The following is a 14061-nucleotide window of genomic DNA, read 5'->3' as shown; positions in this document are numbered from 1 at the left end:
GGGGAAAAATGCAAGTATTTTGCAATAAAATTTTGGAAAATGCCTACTGTGTTACAATTCTCTATATTCATCTGTTGTGTTTTCAGATGGAGTGACATTTTATCAAAGTTTTTAAAATGGCTAGATATCTTTATTATGTTAAATCTGCAATGGCTTCTGATAAATACTACAATACTTAACATTTTATTTCAAGCATTTAATCTTTTTAGTTTTCATGATAATTTGGATAGCCATTTGTGTGTGTGTCTATATATATGTGTGTGTATACATAGTTCTCCTTCTCAATCTGTACAATATGATCTGCAATGTTCATGGAAAGGATTTAACTACCAACAATATCATGTATAGAAATGTTGATGCTAATCTTGTGCTTTGCTTTTCTTAGGGGGATTCCTACACACCGAAGCTGGGTGAAAAAGATACGGTTTGCCCCAGGGAAAGGAAATCAAAAACTCCTTGTGATGTACAATGATGGAGCAGAAATTTGGGATTCCAAAGAGGTAAGCGTCTGTGGTTTTGATATGTGCTTCTTTGCAAAATACACATATTACTTCTGAAAATCAGGATGAGTCAGGCATTAAGTTTTACTTAGTCATGATTTCTTGGTGACAGTTTTATAATAAAGTTGTATGGCTTTTCTCAGAAGACTTTTAGTTCCTATAAAGCATTTTTAAGCTGTCATCAATGAAAAGTACCTTTCACTCATAAAGCTGACAATGTCTCTGAGATACTCTGTCATTCTCTTGTAATGTTTTTGAGGCGGACATTGAAAATTTAAGGGGGAGTCCTCAATCTCAGAATTTAATCTGTGGACAAGAGAGTATTTTTACTACAGGTTTCTTAACTTCTGTGCATATTCAAGAGTATGTATTCTTCAGCACAAGCAAGACTCTTGCTAATTAATGTTGTCTAGCTTCTCATCTTATTCAAAAATTCTGTACTAATGTTCAGAAGTCTTCTGAGGTTTGCTTTATAGGTCTTTCAGGGGATTATTGTACCATGGGGAAGGAAAGATAATTGTACAGTTTTAACTTAGCCCTGCAGAGTAAGCTCAAGTTATGAGGGTATGAAATGGGAATTTTAATGTTTTTATGTTCACTTTTTTTGTAGTGAGCACCAGATCTGAAATCAGACACTTTGGGCAATATGATATGCTCCCTTGATGATAGCAGTTGGACAGCAGATACGACCAACAACTGTGAATTATGTAGGCAGAGTAGACTATTATCCCACGAGTCCCTCCTTGAAGAACATTTTAATAGTTTTGATGCCATGGGATACTCTTCCTGTAGCTGTTCACCTCTTTTCTGGGACAAGGGAAAGAGTTTCTTACATGAAAGCATTTAAAATTAATTCACATTTTCAGCTGAAAATCTTTCAGAGTATCTGTAGAAATATTTCATAGTCTAAATCCTATTATCCATATAATCGTCTCCTTAGAACTTCACCTTTGCCTACAACCAGTTATCTGTTATTTCTACATTTTTTTTCTAATTGGGTGCTAAAAGTTATCGTGCTCTAGAGCTGTTGTACCTTACATCTCTCTAACTTCATGCTTTGCTCTAGGACAAGTGAAAGGAAATAGCAGAACGTTGATTGCAGCAGAGGCTTTGTTAATATTTCCATGTATTAAGAATTGTAATGTTCTGTGATGCTACAGAAGGGTTGCAAAATGTCTAACTACTGACCTGTGGTTAACAGTGCAGTTTAGAAGGTTTTGTTTATCTGTGCATTGCAATAAATCATCATATTCCCATAATGTTGTGTTAATAGTATGTCTAAAGGCATTTCTAGACAAGTTCAGTATTTATCAAGAAAGCATAAGTTCATGCAGAGCATGAGTGAGTTAGAGAACCTCACTTCCACCTTGATGCATGTATGCTAGATCAGGGACTGGAATTAGAAGGAACGTAAATTTCCAGCAGTTTACCGTGGAAATTTTATGTCAGAAAAGATAACAAAAAGGCAGCTGTACAGCTGTGCTCAAAAGGATGTTTTCTCAGCTCTCAATTAGGAAAAAGTATTGTTTCAGGGCAACCATGTGCCCTGCTCCAAGGTTTCTAAATTCCCTACTCTCCAGAAGAGACCATCATTAAAATGATTTATGACTAACTTCACCTTTTATTGCGAATTTTGTGGTGTGCCTCTTGGGCGTGTGACAGAGTCTTACACTGTGTGATGGAGAGCCTACTAAAAATGAAAAATAACTCAACTTTCCAAGGTACAAATGGTGAGCAGTTTAAGAAGTGGAAGAAACATCAATTTCCGAATCCTGGATGTGGACTGGTGCACGTCGGACAAAGTGGTCTTGGCATCAGATGATGGGTGCATTAGAGTTCTAGACTTGTCCATGAAACCATCGTGCTTTAGAATGGATGAACAAGACTTAATAGGTATGTTGATTTATTTTTGCTATTGGCTGCTAGATACTCCATTTTGAAAGTGGACCATAAAAATGTCCAGCGCTTCTGTTAGAACAGAGAATTGTCATATGTAGAGGATTAGGCGTCCCTAGAGTGGTTTTCATAGATGCAGAAAAATTTTTCAGGCTTCAGGCATATGCATGCTTTTTTCATACAGGTTTAATCTAAATAAACTTACATTTTAATAGCTTGATTGGAATATAGATTAACAAAATAAGAGCTTTTTGTACAGATGTCTAGCAAGTTGACCTAAAAATCATCGGTACATCAATTGGGTATCAGTACCCACATCACTGCTATTCATTACATAATTTTGAAACATTTGTTAATGTGTGAAAAATGTCTTTTCTGGTATTTCCAGATATCAAAGGCAGTTTATAGACTGATTCATTGCTTTTCAAAGTAGATTTTCCCAGTGAACTCTAAAATAGCAATATTAGAGCTGTTTGACTTTTTTTGCCATATAAGAAGGTAATTTAAATACTTAATGGTTTAAATAGTTAACTAAGCTACATTTTTCTATTTTTTATTACTGATGTTCCAATTAACTGCTTTTGGTTTGGTCTTTTTGGTCAATCCTGCCTTTACTTACACAACTTCCTTTAAACGTGGATTCTGACTAAGGCATATGTAATAAACAAAATTGTGATGTGGGGAGCTGTGGTGTGGGATGTTTGCGGAAACCCATAATTTATCACAGCTATTTATACTATCGAATGAATGTTCTGTAATATTAAGCTATAAAAGTTAACGTTCTAAAACCAAGCACACTGAAATTAGGGTACACCAGGGTTAAGGTTGCCTGTGATTTAGCTGTCCTTCTGCCTCTACGCTGTGATAACCTTTTGATTACAAAATCACATTTACAAGGTTCCTACATCATTCAGTGCATATGAAGTATGGGGAATTGCTGAATATTGAATAAGGTAGCTGGTTGGTACTTATTTTACTCCTAAGTCACTGGGTAGCATTTACTGCGTATCATCCAAACCTTGTACTGAATACAGATTTACTGACTCTTAAATTTGTATGACAAGAGATAGTGCTATAATTTTCATCTTATTTCTTTGCTAATATAGACATGTATTAAACTTTACAACAGCCTTTTGGGATGATGGTTATTAATCCTTGTATTATACTGTAGAAACTACGATTGCAAAGTAAAACTAAAACATACATTATGGTACATTTTGGTATAGCTGTACTTACTTTCCAGCATGTCCTTGTAGTAGCAATAATCATCATGTACAGCTCTACTTAGTGCCAGTATAATGTATTACAGGAGTCTATGGCTAAATTCAATATGGAATGTCCCGAAGTTCTCATTTGAGCATGGTTGATAACCCTGTACCTTCTATGAAACATTTTTGCTTGAGTATAAAGATAAGCTTTTATGTCTAGTAATGCATGCTGTGTATATGAAAAGCCTGTGATTTATGATTTTCTTCTGGTGCTTGCAAACAAGGTGGTACATTTTATGGTTACTGAACACAGTGTTTATTGCACATTAGCCACTGAACAATGAATCTTTTCCTTTTGTTTCAGAACCTGCATGGTGTCCCTATCTGCTTGTTCCAAGGGCTTCATTGGCTTTAAAAGCGTTCTTGTTGCACCAGCCGTGGAATGAGAAATATGCTCTAGATATTATAAACATGTAAGGAGAAATATATATAATTTATTATTATTATTTTAAATTCTACATATTTTGTTAGTTTTTCTGTGCAAATAACTGTTAGACATATAATTTTCCTCATTTTGGGACCGTAAAAAAGATAATAGCTTCACTATTTATTACTAAAAGTAATAAATAGAAAAGGCTTTAAGGTCAAGTATTTTGTTTCTTTCTTTTCTTTTGTTTTTTGTAACTTTCAGTAGCCCTTGGCTATTGAAAACTGCTGTCTATGTTAAAATACTGGCAATATTTTGATGTCATTTACAGGTTATATTACTTCAGAGGACAACTGTGTGTTCTCTTTGTTCAAGAAGTTAATGTAAATAGTCAGAGTGGGTTCCTGAAGTGTAATTGAAAGTGATATTCTAACTGATAGTCTAACAGGCATATTTTTACTTTTAGTGAGCCATACTTCACATCACAGTAGGAGCACCTTTCTGTATCCTTTATTGTGTTTGTGTACTGTTGGTGGTCACATAATAATGGGCTAGGCATTGTCATTTTTATTACTTTCAAGGTTAATGAATAAAAGAAAAGTGGGAAAAGAAAGATTGGCGCCACTCACTCTGAGGTTGAGAGAAAGCAAACTAGTAACTAGACAAAGAATCCTGCATGAATGGCTTACCATAAGAATATGAAAGACTGTTTCCATATATGTTCTTGTGTTTGTCTACTACCAGTAATACCCTTCCATTTCAGATAATTCTGTCATTTTGGTGATATAGTAAACCTTTTTCTTTTTCTTTTTTTTTTTTCTTTTTTTATCCAGTGATTATCCAGAGAATGAAAATATTAAAAACCTTCTTCAAGAGCAGTTGAATTCATTGTCCAAGTAAGAATTTTTCTATTAAATATTTGAGTAAACTAGTGAATTCAGAGAAGGCAAAAAACCAGACATTTGTGGCAATTCACAACTTAATGAAGAAAGAATGCTTTTTACCTCTCTAAAGATAAGCTTGAGTAATCACAGCTTTTATTTTAAACAGTTAATTTGTTTTATGTAACTCCTGAAGGTGGTGCTTTATTCATTTTATTGACGATTTAAATTTTTTTTCTATTTTTTCTAATTAGAAATAAACCATAATAAAATCTCAAAAATATTTTTTAAATAAACTATCTCAGAGTAGTTTGTTAAATATTAACTCAACAGTCAAAATATACTGTTCTGAATATATAAAGTGTGATGGAAGACAATATTGAATTTTTAACATTGACTTATCATGTAGTGGCTGACAGCAAGAGTTTTAAAGATACTGATTAGGGTTAGTGTATAATTTATAATTGACCAGTGAGCATTCATAATTTTTTAGGCAATACCTTTTGGTAATGTTGGTTCAGACTCTATTGGATACTGCTACTTAAATACTTCAGTGTTTGTTTAAGATACATAAGCTCTGAGGAAGAAAAGACAAACAATTCTAAAAATCTTTTATTGAAGAAATACTTCCAGAGTAATATTCATGCACAATGCTCTGCTGACACAGAAAACAAATTTTGACATTCCATTTAAACTATGAAAATAATATTTGAAGCTAGTAAGCAGAAGTTCTTCCCTTTTCCTTTTGTTCTCTCACTTAGTAGGATGGAAAAGATAGCGTATTTTTATCCAGTCTGAAACATACATAGAAAACCTGAATTCATGCATGTCGATCTCTTATGCTATGGCACTACATAGTTGCAAAATTATTCATAATTAATTTAATCTTGTAACTTGTAGAATCACTGCAGACTAATTTACAGCTTTGTATACACCCTTGTGGTTGGTCCCTTTATTACAAGAATAAGGGATTCCTGATGGACTCACTACTTGTATTTAAACTGGTAGAGTGACTTGCTCCTTGAGATCAAGTATATTTCAAATTATATGTACTTCCTGTTGTAATTGTTTTGATAGATACTTTTTTTTTCAGTTCAGAAGAGAAATTGTGTATTTTTTGTTTTGATGTTTTTCAATTTGTAGATGCTATATCCTATTTGTGTTCAAAAACAAGCAAACAAAAAACCTTGCACAGCATTTTACAGCTAATTTATGGCTTGCTTTCTTTGCAGTGACATAAAGAAACTTTTGCTTGATCCAGATTTTACTCTGTTGCAAAGATGTCTCCTAGTTGCCAGGTAGTAGAGATTCAGATAACCATATCAAATGTTTCCTAATAAAATCTTGATCCTATTAATGCATATGAATGTGCTGAGGTTGAAGTATTCAACTAATTCTCCTTTAACTCAGTGCAATTCCTAAAGTACTTTGTTACCCAGGTATTAGAGTGTTTTCAGGACTGGGAATGGAAATGTTACCTTACTGAAACAGTTTTTTTTGCTTGCGGATGTAGAGACCTTCCTTCAGTCTTGGTGGTACTTTCATAAATGCAGTTCTGCTAACTACATTGCATTTACTTGTACAATGGCCAAAAAATGTAATTCAGAACTTCGCAACACACAATAGATCATATGCAAACGGGGGAAGGCCTGTTTTTTATTTCAAATATATTTCTTCTGTGTTGTTCTTCTACCTAAACTGTAGCTAATTTTAGACTGTCTATATTCAGAGATGTTTTTCAAACTTAGTAACTTGGTTGTAGTTGAAAGAGTATATTAATGATTAAGTGTAAAATAATAATAAAATACCAATTTCCACATATTTATATGCTGAACCTTCATGGAGTTTAATTGCTATTGTAACAGTCGTCTGGCTAACCTCTTATCTAGCTTGCTGAATGTCATTCCTTAATCTTTTCTTGTAGTTTGTCCCATTCATAATGTGAAATACTTGTGGTGCCCATAATAATGCATGGTCTTTGTAAAAAGATATTTTAAATGTGTAATATTTTTATGTGACATATGAAAAAATACAAACGTATTTCACATCCTGATTTGCATTTTCTCAGACTGTATGGGGATGAATCTGAACTGCATTTCTGGACTATTGCTGCCCACTATTTGCACAGCTTATCCCAGCAAAAGCCTGCAAAACCAACAGACACAGCTATCCTTCAAGAACAGTTGGTTAATCCATTGGATATATGCTATGACATACTGTGTGAAAATTATTACTTCCAGGTATTTCAAAGAGTTCAAAAATATATTTAATAACAGATCAGAACATTAAAAGCTCAGCATTATAACCTTCTTTTTACCTTAGAGCTTTTTACCATACATATTTAACTTTTACTAGTAACATACATCTCTGGATTAAATGACTCCCTATGATTTCAGAAATAGGGAGATTTTTGGAACTCCCAAAATACTTCCATATTTTTTGTTTCTTATAGTAGTCTTATGTTTACAATATTTTTTCTTCTTCATGCAGAAATTCCAGCTTGAAAGGGTAAATCTCCAGGAGGTGAAGAGATCAACATATGATCATACCAGGAAATGTGCTGATCAGCTGCTTCTCTTGGGCCAGGTTTGTGGGTAATATTTTAATTTTTTGTTCTTCTTCCTTGTCCATTCTATGTACTTATCCTATTCAGTTAAAGGTTTGTCTAACTCACATGTGTTGCTTCATACCTTTATTCACCCCATGGATAGTTTTTGCTGTCTTGATATGTTACTACACTGCAGACTCAGTGTAATGACACGGTATATGGTAATGTTTGGTATTATCTGATTCAGAATGTATCATTTTTCTGGGAACCCTATAAAAATCTTTCTTTCCATATGGTGACTTAGAAAAGAAAAATTACATTTTGAGTTTTCCAGAAATATCTTAAAAACAACATCTTTAGGATAACTCAGTCTGCAATTAGTACTCGTTTTAGGTAACAAAGGACATGTCTAAGCTTTTGGCAGATCCGTACTGAGCAATGAAACATTGTACAGAGCTGCTCACTGATAAGAATATTGTTGCATTTGTACAGTATATATCATGAGCTGTTCCCTACTAATGCAGTTGTGCTGCATCCATTTCCAAAAATAACTTTGGTGTTACTAGCTCAAACTTAAATGATGTCTATGCCAGTGTGCGTTTGAGCATGTCAACAAATGTTACCAGTAAAAGATGCCAGAAATATTTAGTCTGTTGACAGTCTGTTTAAAATGCCAGTTTGTAGAAGTTTAAAAGTACCAGTTTATTGAATTGCTGTATTTTAATATGTATTTAATGTGGCTTTTCATTATTTCTGTAATTACCTAAGCCATCAGCTTGACTGACCTCTCCAAATTAACCTCTGTAAAAGTTAGGCATATCATTTTAATAACAGGCAGAGATGACATGCCTGCAGTAATTCATTGAATTTGGAGAGAGGTGTCCGCAGCCAGTGTAATGAGCCCCACTAGTTAGGTGCTCAGCTGTGGCTAACCTTTTAAATGGATGAATTCTACCTTTGTTTTAAAATATCAGGTATTTAATCAGTCCTTGAGATCCTGGCCAGTTTCTGCATTTTATTTCTTCTCTGCTTATTTTAAATGCTTCTCTTCTTTTATAACTCTGCAAAAGACTATGTAAACAAGGAAATACGTGTCCTGAATTAAACTTTTCTTTGGCTTCTAGAAACTTTAGGCTGTGATTAAACGTTATATTCATGATGGATGTTTAAATGCTATCCTTACTACAGGTATTTTACTGAAATAGAACCTTAATTATTACTATGCTGGTAGATATTTTTGTAGTCTATTTTAGAATAACTTCATTGTTATTTGTTCCATGTCTTAAAAAGAGTAAAAAATGTAAAGACTTTTGTTTAAAAGTGAATACGTTGTGATAAAATTTGTATTTTTCACTCTTGCCAGACTGACAGAGCAGTGCAACTATTGTTAGAAACAAGTTCAGAGAATGCACGTTATTACTGCGATTCACTCAAAGCTTGCTTGGTCACAACTGTCACCTCATCAGGTCCATCTCAAAGTACCATTAAACTGGTAGCAACCAACATGATAGCCAATGGAAAGCTCGCAGGTAAAACATGATTTAATTTTATGTTTGCTTGTTAGCTAGTAATTGTGATCTTATTAAGGCTGCTGATGGAGATGGGAGAGCAGAAAATTGTAGTAGATCTTATATGTTGCATATGTTATAGTATGCACTGTCTACAGTAGATAACAAAGATGATCAGTAACTCAGTTATAAAGCTCAACTTGTTTTGATTCCTTTTCATTGGAAAACATATTTCTGGAGTAATTCTCTTAGCAATTGTTTGTACTAAAAGAGGCTGAGCACATAAAGCTATGCATTTTCCACTTTCCTAATTAAAGCGTTAATAAAAAAATGGTTTCTTATTACTGAAGTTGAAATACAGACTTAGTTTCCTTTCCAGTTCAGAGCTTGTTTCAAAAAGTGTATTTTCTTATATGTACATGTTAATTTTGCTTAATGCAGGAGATGTTCACAAGATGATGATTGACTGAAATATTCAAAAGACATGCAGAGAAAGTACAAATGTCTGTACTTGCCTGGAAAAAATACTTTCCACTCTGTGGACAATTAACACTTCACTGTTAATAATTACACTATGGACAACGTTAAATTAAAATAAAGGATTATTTATGAAATCTGTGTATTTGACTTACAAAGATCATTATCTCTTTACGATGAGAAGTCCAGTGAACTCCTTGTCATTTGTATTTAGGGCAAAGAAAGATGAGAGCTTTGTGAGGTCCGTCTAAGCACTATAGCCCAGGGAGTAGATATGATAACTGACACCCAGGTATTATGGAGCCAGGTGGTAGAAGGGTTTTTCAACATCTTCATATGCTAAGAAGGATATAAGAGAGATCCTTTTTCTGGGGATGAATGATCTTCTCACACTTACATAGCACCTCTTTTTTCCCTTAACTTATTATATAGTGTGCTTTTTATTTTCCAGAGGGTGTACAGTTACTGTGTCTGATCGATAAGGCTGCTGATGCCTGTCGTTACTTGCAAACTTACGGCGAATGGAATCGTGCAGCATGGCTTGCAAAGGTAGGTAATTTGTCAGTTTTCAGTTTGCCAACATAACTGACCTACTTAGTGTATGTAGGTATGAAGGGTGATGAGGGTGCTAAAGTTCTCTAAAGTTAAAAAACTGAAACACCAATTTGAAATACCATTATCAGTTCTTTCCATGTGTTAAGCTAGAACAAGCCAGTTCACGCAATCAGTGTTGACAGGTTCTTCTTCAGCCTTTTGACTGCAAAGGTCTGCCCTGGTCATCCAAATGACAGGACTGGGGCCTAAAAATGGTTAAAATACTCAAGTGTCTATTTTTTGAGCAGTGATTTGTGAAGTTGCATATAGCTGCAGCAGTACAGAGTTCATAATAAACTAGAAAAAAACATTCCTGGAAGTGGTAAGTATTTGGGTGATTGAGTGACTTTGTGCTAAGCTCTATGTAGCTTGTGTGCTGATTTTAAAGTTAGCACCAACCACATAAATTTGCATCAACTTGTGTTTTGGTATGCAGACATTATTACAGTAAAAGTACCTAGACACAGCATTAATTCTCCATATTATAATGGACAGGAGTCAGTAAGGATGATCTTTCAGTGTCTCCAAGAAAAGTTGCTGTTATGTTTCCTGCAGAAAGTATGAGAAAAGTCATACTCGGATTTGCTAAATGGATGAATCCCACTCTTAAGGAAAATAAAGGTGTTTTGTCCTTAAGTTTTCAGCAAAGGATAAAGATTTCTAACTGCTTGATACTTGAGGTTTTAGTAAAGCCTTGTGGAAAAATAATGTTAATCACATGTAACTGTGGAGTGACCAGAGTGGGTTTTTTTTTTATATCTATGTATTTCTTCTTTCTCTTTATATTGTATTCGATCAAGGTATTAGTGTACTTTTTATAATAAAGTTGGTAATTTCAGATGCTTTTACTTCTGTCCAAAGTTTCTCACTGAAAAAACTGAAGCACAATGCTCTCTTTAGTGATCAGCTGAGAATTCACAACTGGCTTTCCCATCTCTTAAAGGTTCGTTTGAACTCAGAGGAGTGTGCTGATGTGTTAAAGCGTTGGGTCGATCACCTCTGCTCTCCACAAGTCAACCAGAAGTCCAAAGCCATTCTTGTCCTCTTGTCACTTGGATGCTTTACAAAAGTTGCGGAGATGTTGCACAGGTAAAGCTGAAACAACACAATCTGTATTCTGCCTTGTCCGAAACTTGTTATTTAAGCATTTGTGACTTAGAAGTCAAGGAGGTGTGCAGTTTAATTTCTGACATTTGTTTCTATTTTGGCATGTTTTTCTTTTAACTTTAACCTCAGCAGTGTGTCATTTCTTTGTGCTGGAACTGATGATTTTGTTGCAATTTCAGGAAATATACTGGCACTTAAGTTTACTGCAGGCTTTAAGATTGCTAGCACCCATTGACCAAGTAGTAACAATTCATAGTAACTATGATTATTTCTGAGTAAGTTAAGCCTTGATCTTTCAAAAACTTTTCATCAAATGTCAGTTCTTTGAGTGCAAGGAAGAAGGGGGGATGTAAGAAGCCTGGGGAGAGGGCAGTGCCAGGCTAACGGGTGCGAGAGGGGTCCGAGGCAGTATGTGGGAACAGTGTGACCTGTTCCTACATACTGCCTGGGAGCAGGGTCGCAGCATTCGCTGCCATGTGGAAAGCACTCAGTGCCGTCATGATGTAGTGAACGCTCGAGGCCTACGAAGCGTGAAGGCGCAGAGAGCAAGGTAGAGCAACATTGGAAACCGAGAGCAGTGTGTGATGTGAGAGCGTGATTATGTGCCATAGTGGCAGCTAAACGGTGACGCTGTTTAACCTTGGCGATGTTCGGAAGCCTTGTTCAGCCCTCAGTGCAGAAGAGATTTGCCGCTCCAGACCTAGCTACAAAACTTTAGAAAGTGTTTTGATCAAGTGTTTTGATGCAATGTCCTGGAATACTTTTCTGTTTTCCTGTCCTAACAAATTATTCTCTCTTCTTTTTTTTTGTTGTTTTTTTGGTTTTTTTGTTTTTCTTTCCCCCCATTTAACAGTATGAGGTACTTCGATAGAGCGGCTTTATTTGTTGAAGCTTGTCTGAAGTATGGGGCATTTGAAGTTAATGATGATACAAATATCCTTTTTCTGAAATCCTGTTTTTGCACCTGTGTACTCACACACAGTGAGTATGTGTGAGCCGATGTTAGATGAACTAGTCTACGCAGGAATAGGGGTTCCTATTTATATTTTCCAGGTTGTGTAGTTTGAAGGAAGTATGAGAAAATGAGTGAAAAGGAGTCATTTGCATAAATCTGTAACATTGCCTCTTCCTGATGATCTGTGAGGCCAGTGGAACTGGAAGACAAACTAAAAGTGAAAAAAATAAACATAGGAGAGAAAAGAACAGATGATAAAATGTTCTTTGCAGAACTTTGAAATTATTACTGCAGACTGTGTAGTGAAAGCACTGGTTCAGTTATCTTTTAAATACTGTATCTAAGGGGAAAAAACCCTGCATTGAACCCCTCTATATACTCGCACGCTGTTTTAGTGATTGACATCTTTAGATGAAACAGTCAGTTTTGAGACTGTGAAAACAAAGAAAATGAAAGGTCAAGATCAGATGAGGCGAAAATGTAGTAAATATTTTAAAAGGTATCTAAAGTATTGGTCAGCACAGTCTGCACATCTAACCTGGTGTTCTGAAAACTCGGAACAGTTGCTCTAACTTTTGTATTATACACAATAAATAATAATACATATGTAAACAAGACCTGGTTGTGTTTTATGGAGTCATCACTGATGTCAGCTTGTAAATTAAAAAAGCCACTGCTAAGTCATGTGGATAACTCCAGTTCTAATTAACGAACAAATCTTGTAGTATGACCTTAGAATTTCTTAATTTCTTTTGCAAGTTATGACATGGTATTATGGTAGGTACTTATGTGTATCTGAAATGTATCTGTTTTAGTTTATAGCACTTTGCATATTGCCTGATAAATGCTAATATGCATTCAACAGTAGAATTTAAAGCAACTTTTTTGTCTGTCTTTGTGCTGAAAAATACTGGATTAGCACAACTGGCAGCAATGTTCAGCATTTTCAGCTTGGGAGAGCTAAGGAGTGAGGAGAAAGAAAAAAAGATTCTGAGTTTTTTCATTTTGCTATTCATTTGTGTTTTCCTTAATGCTTCGTTTACATAAATTGATCCATGCTGTATATACAGATTATGCCAGAAGCTTGAAGCTCCTGGGCTTTAAACAGGGAGCTATTCTCTTTGCCTCAAAAGCGGGAGAAACTGGTAAAGAGTTACTGATGGAGCTCAAACAGTCTAAAGAGGAAGTGACACAAGAGTAAAAACTTTATGAGGAGATTTGGGTTGTCTATCAGACTGACATTCCACTGTGTGAAAATACATTTTTCTCTTGAATCACTGTAATAGCTGATACGTGTGATTTGAGCAAATATTGTTAAATGTGTATGGAGGCAAGATTAAGAACTGTTTTATGTTTATTCTTATGTTAAAATAGTCTTCACTTTCACAAGAGGGGAAAGAAGCCTATGATAAGATTTTACAAGAGTATTTCCAACTTTTTCAACTGTAGCAGAAATCAAATTTTAAAATGTGCTGAAAGAGTTCTATAGCTGTGTAAAAGTCTACTCCATTTACTTCTAAAAATCAAATCTTTATAGTTCTTCGCTACTGTTATATTTATATGTATAAATGATTCAGTCTGTACTATAAAAATATAAATATATTTAAAGAATAAATATAGATCGCAAAACACTTTTTTTTCCAGGAACATCGTGTTTTCTCAATCCAATTTTTCCATTTAATATTACTGTTATTTTAAATCTGTTACTGTATTGTCATTTTCATAACTGTCTGGAATGGAATCTTTAACAGGTTTACTTATGAAAGTCTCCTAACATTCCAAAAATCCATGAAATGTCCTTTTTTTTCAATTACGGTATTGTTACGGTCCATGTTGTTCTTAAGCGTGCACTCCCTGCACACCTTAGGAACTAAATTCTGCCTTGTGTTGACTGGTTCATGGGATCAAAAGATGGGAGAAGATCCTACCTCCAAAGCAGCACGGTAGGCTCCTGCAGAAT

General features: G+C 34.8%; 1 protein-coding gene across 2 annotated transcripts in view; it reads left to right on the top strand.

Moving 5' to 3' along the window:
* Positions 1–13798, top strand: part of WDR11 (WD repeat domain 11) — a 44554-nt gene extending 30756 nt beyond the window's left edge. Inside the window, exons 18-29 of one of the 2 annotated variants that reach the window (XM_075717491.1) lie at positions 386–500; positions 2222–2393; positions 3969–4077; positions 4865–4927; positions 6145–6210; positions 6981–7152; positions 7403–7498; positions 8824–8989; positions 9897–9994; positions 10983–11128; positions 12000–12079; positions 13145–13798. In XM_075717491.1, coding sequence (XP_075573606.1) covers positions 386–500; positions 2222–2393; positions 3969–4077; positions 4865–4927; positions 6145–6210; positions 6981–7152; positions 7403–7498; positions 8824–8989; positions 9897–9994; positions 10983–11128; positions 12000–12079; positions 13145–13302 — 1441 coding nt within the window. In that variant the 3' untranslated portion in view covers positions 13303–13798. Of the gene's footprint in view, positions 1–385; positions 501–2221; positions 2394–3968; positions 4078–4864; positions 4928–6144; positions 6211–6980; positions 7153–7402; positions 7507–8823; positions 8990–9896; positions 9995–10982; positions 11129–11999; positions 12080–13144 lie in introns of those variants that run through there. The other variant, XM_075717493.1, reaches the window with a different exon arrangement.
* The last annotated feature ends 263 nt before the right edge of the window (positions 13799–14061 follow it).

Source organism: Pelecanus crispus, chromosome 10, assembly GCF_030463565.1.
Source record: "Pelecanus crispus isolate bPelCri1 chromosome 10, bPelCri1.pri, whole genome shotgun sequence".
NCBI classification, from domain to species: domain Eukaryota; kingdom Metazoa; phylum Chordata; class Aves; order Pelecaniformes; family Pelecanidae; genus Pelecanus; species Pelecanus crispus.
Note: the sequence above shows the minus strand (reverse complement) of the source record. Positions and strands in the feature narration are given on the sequence as shown.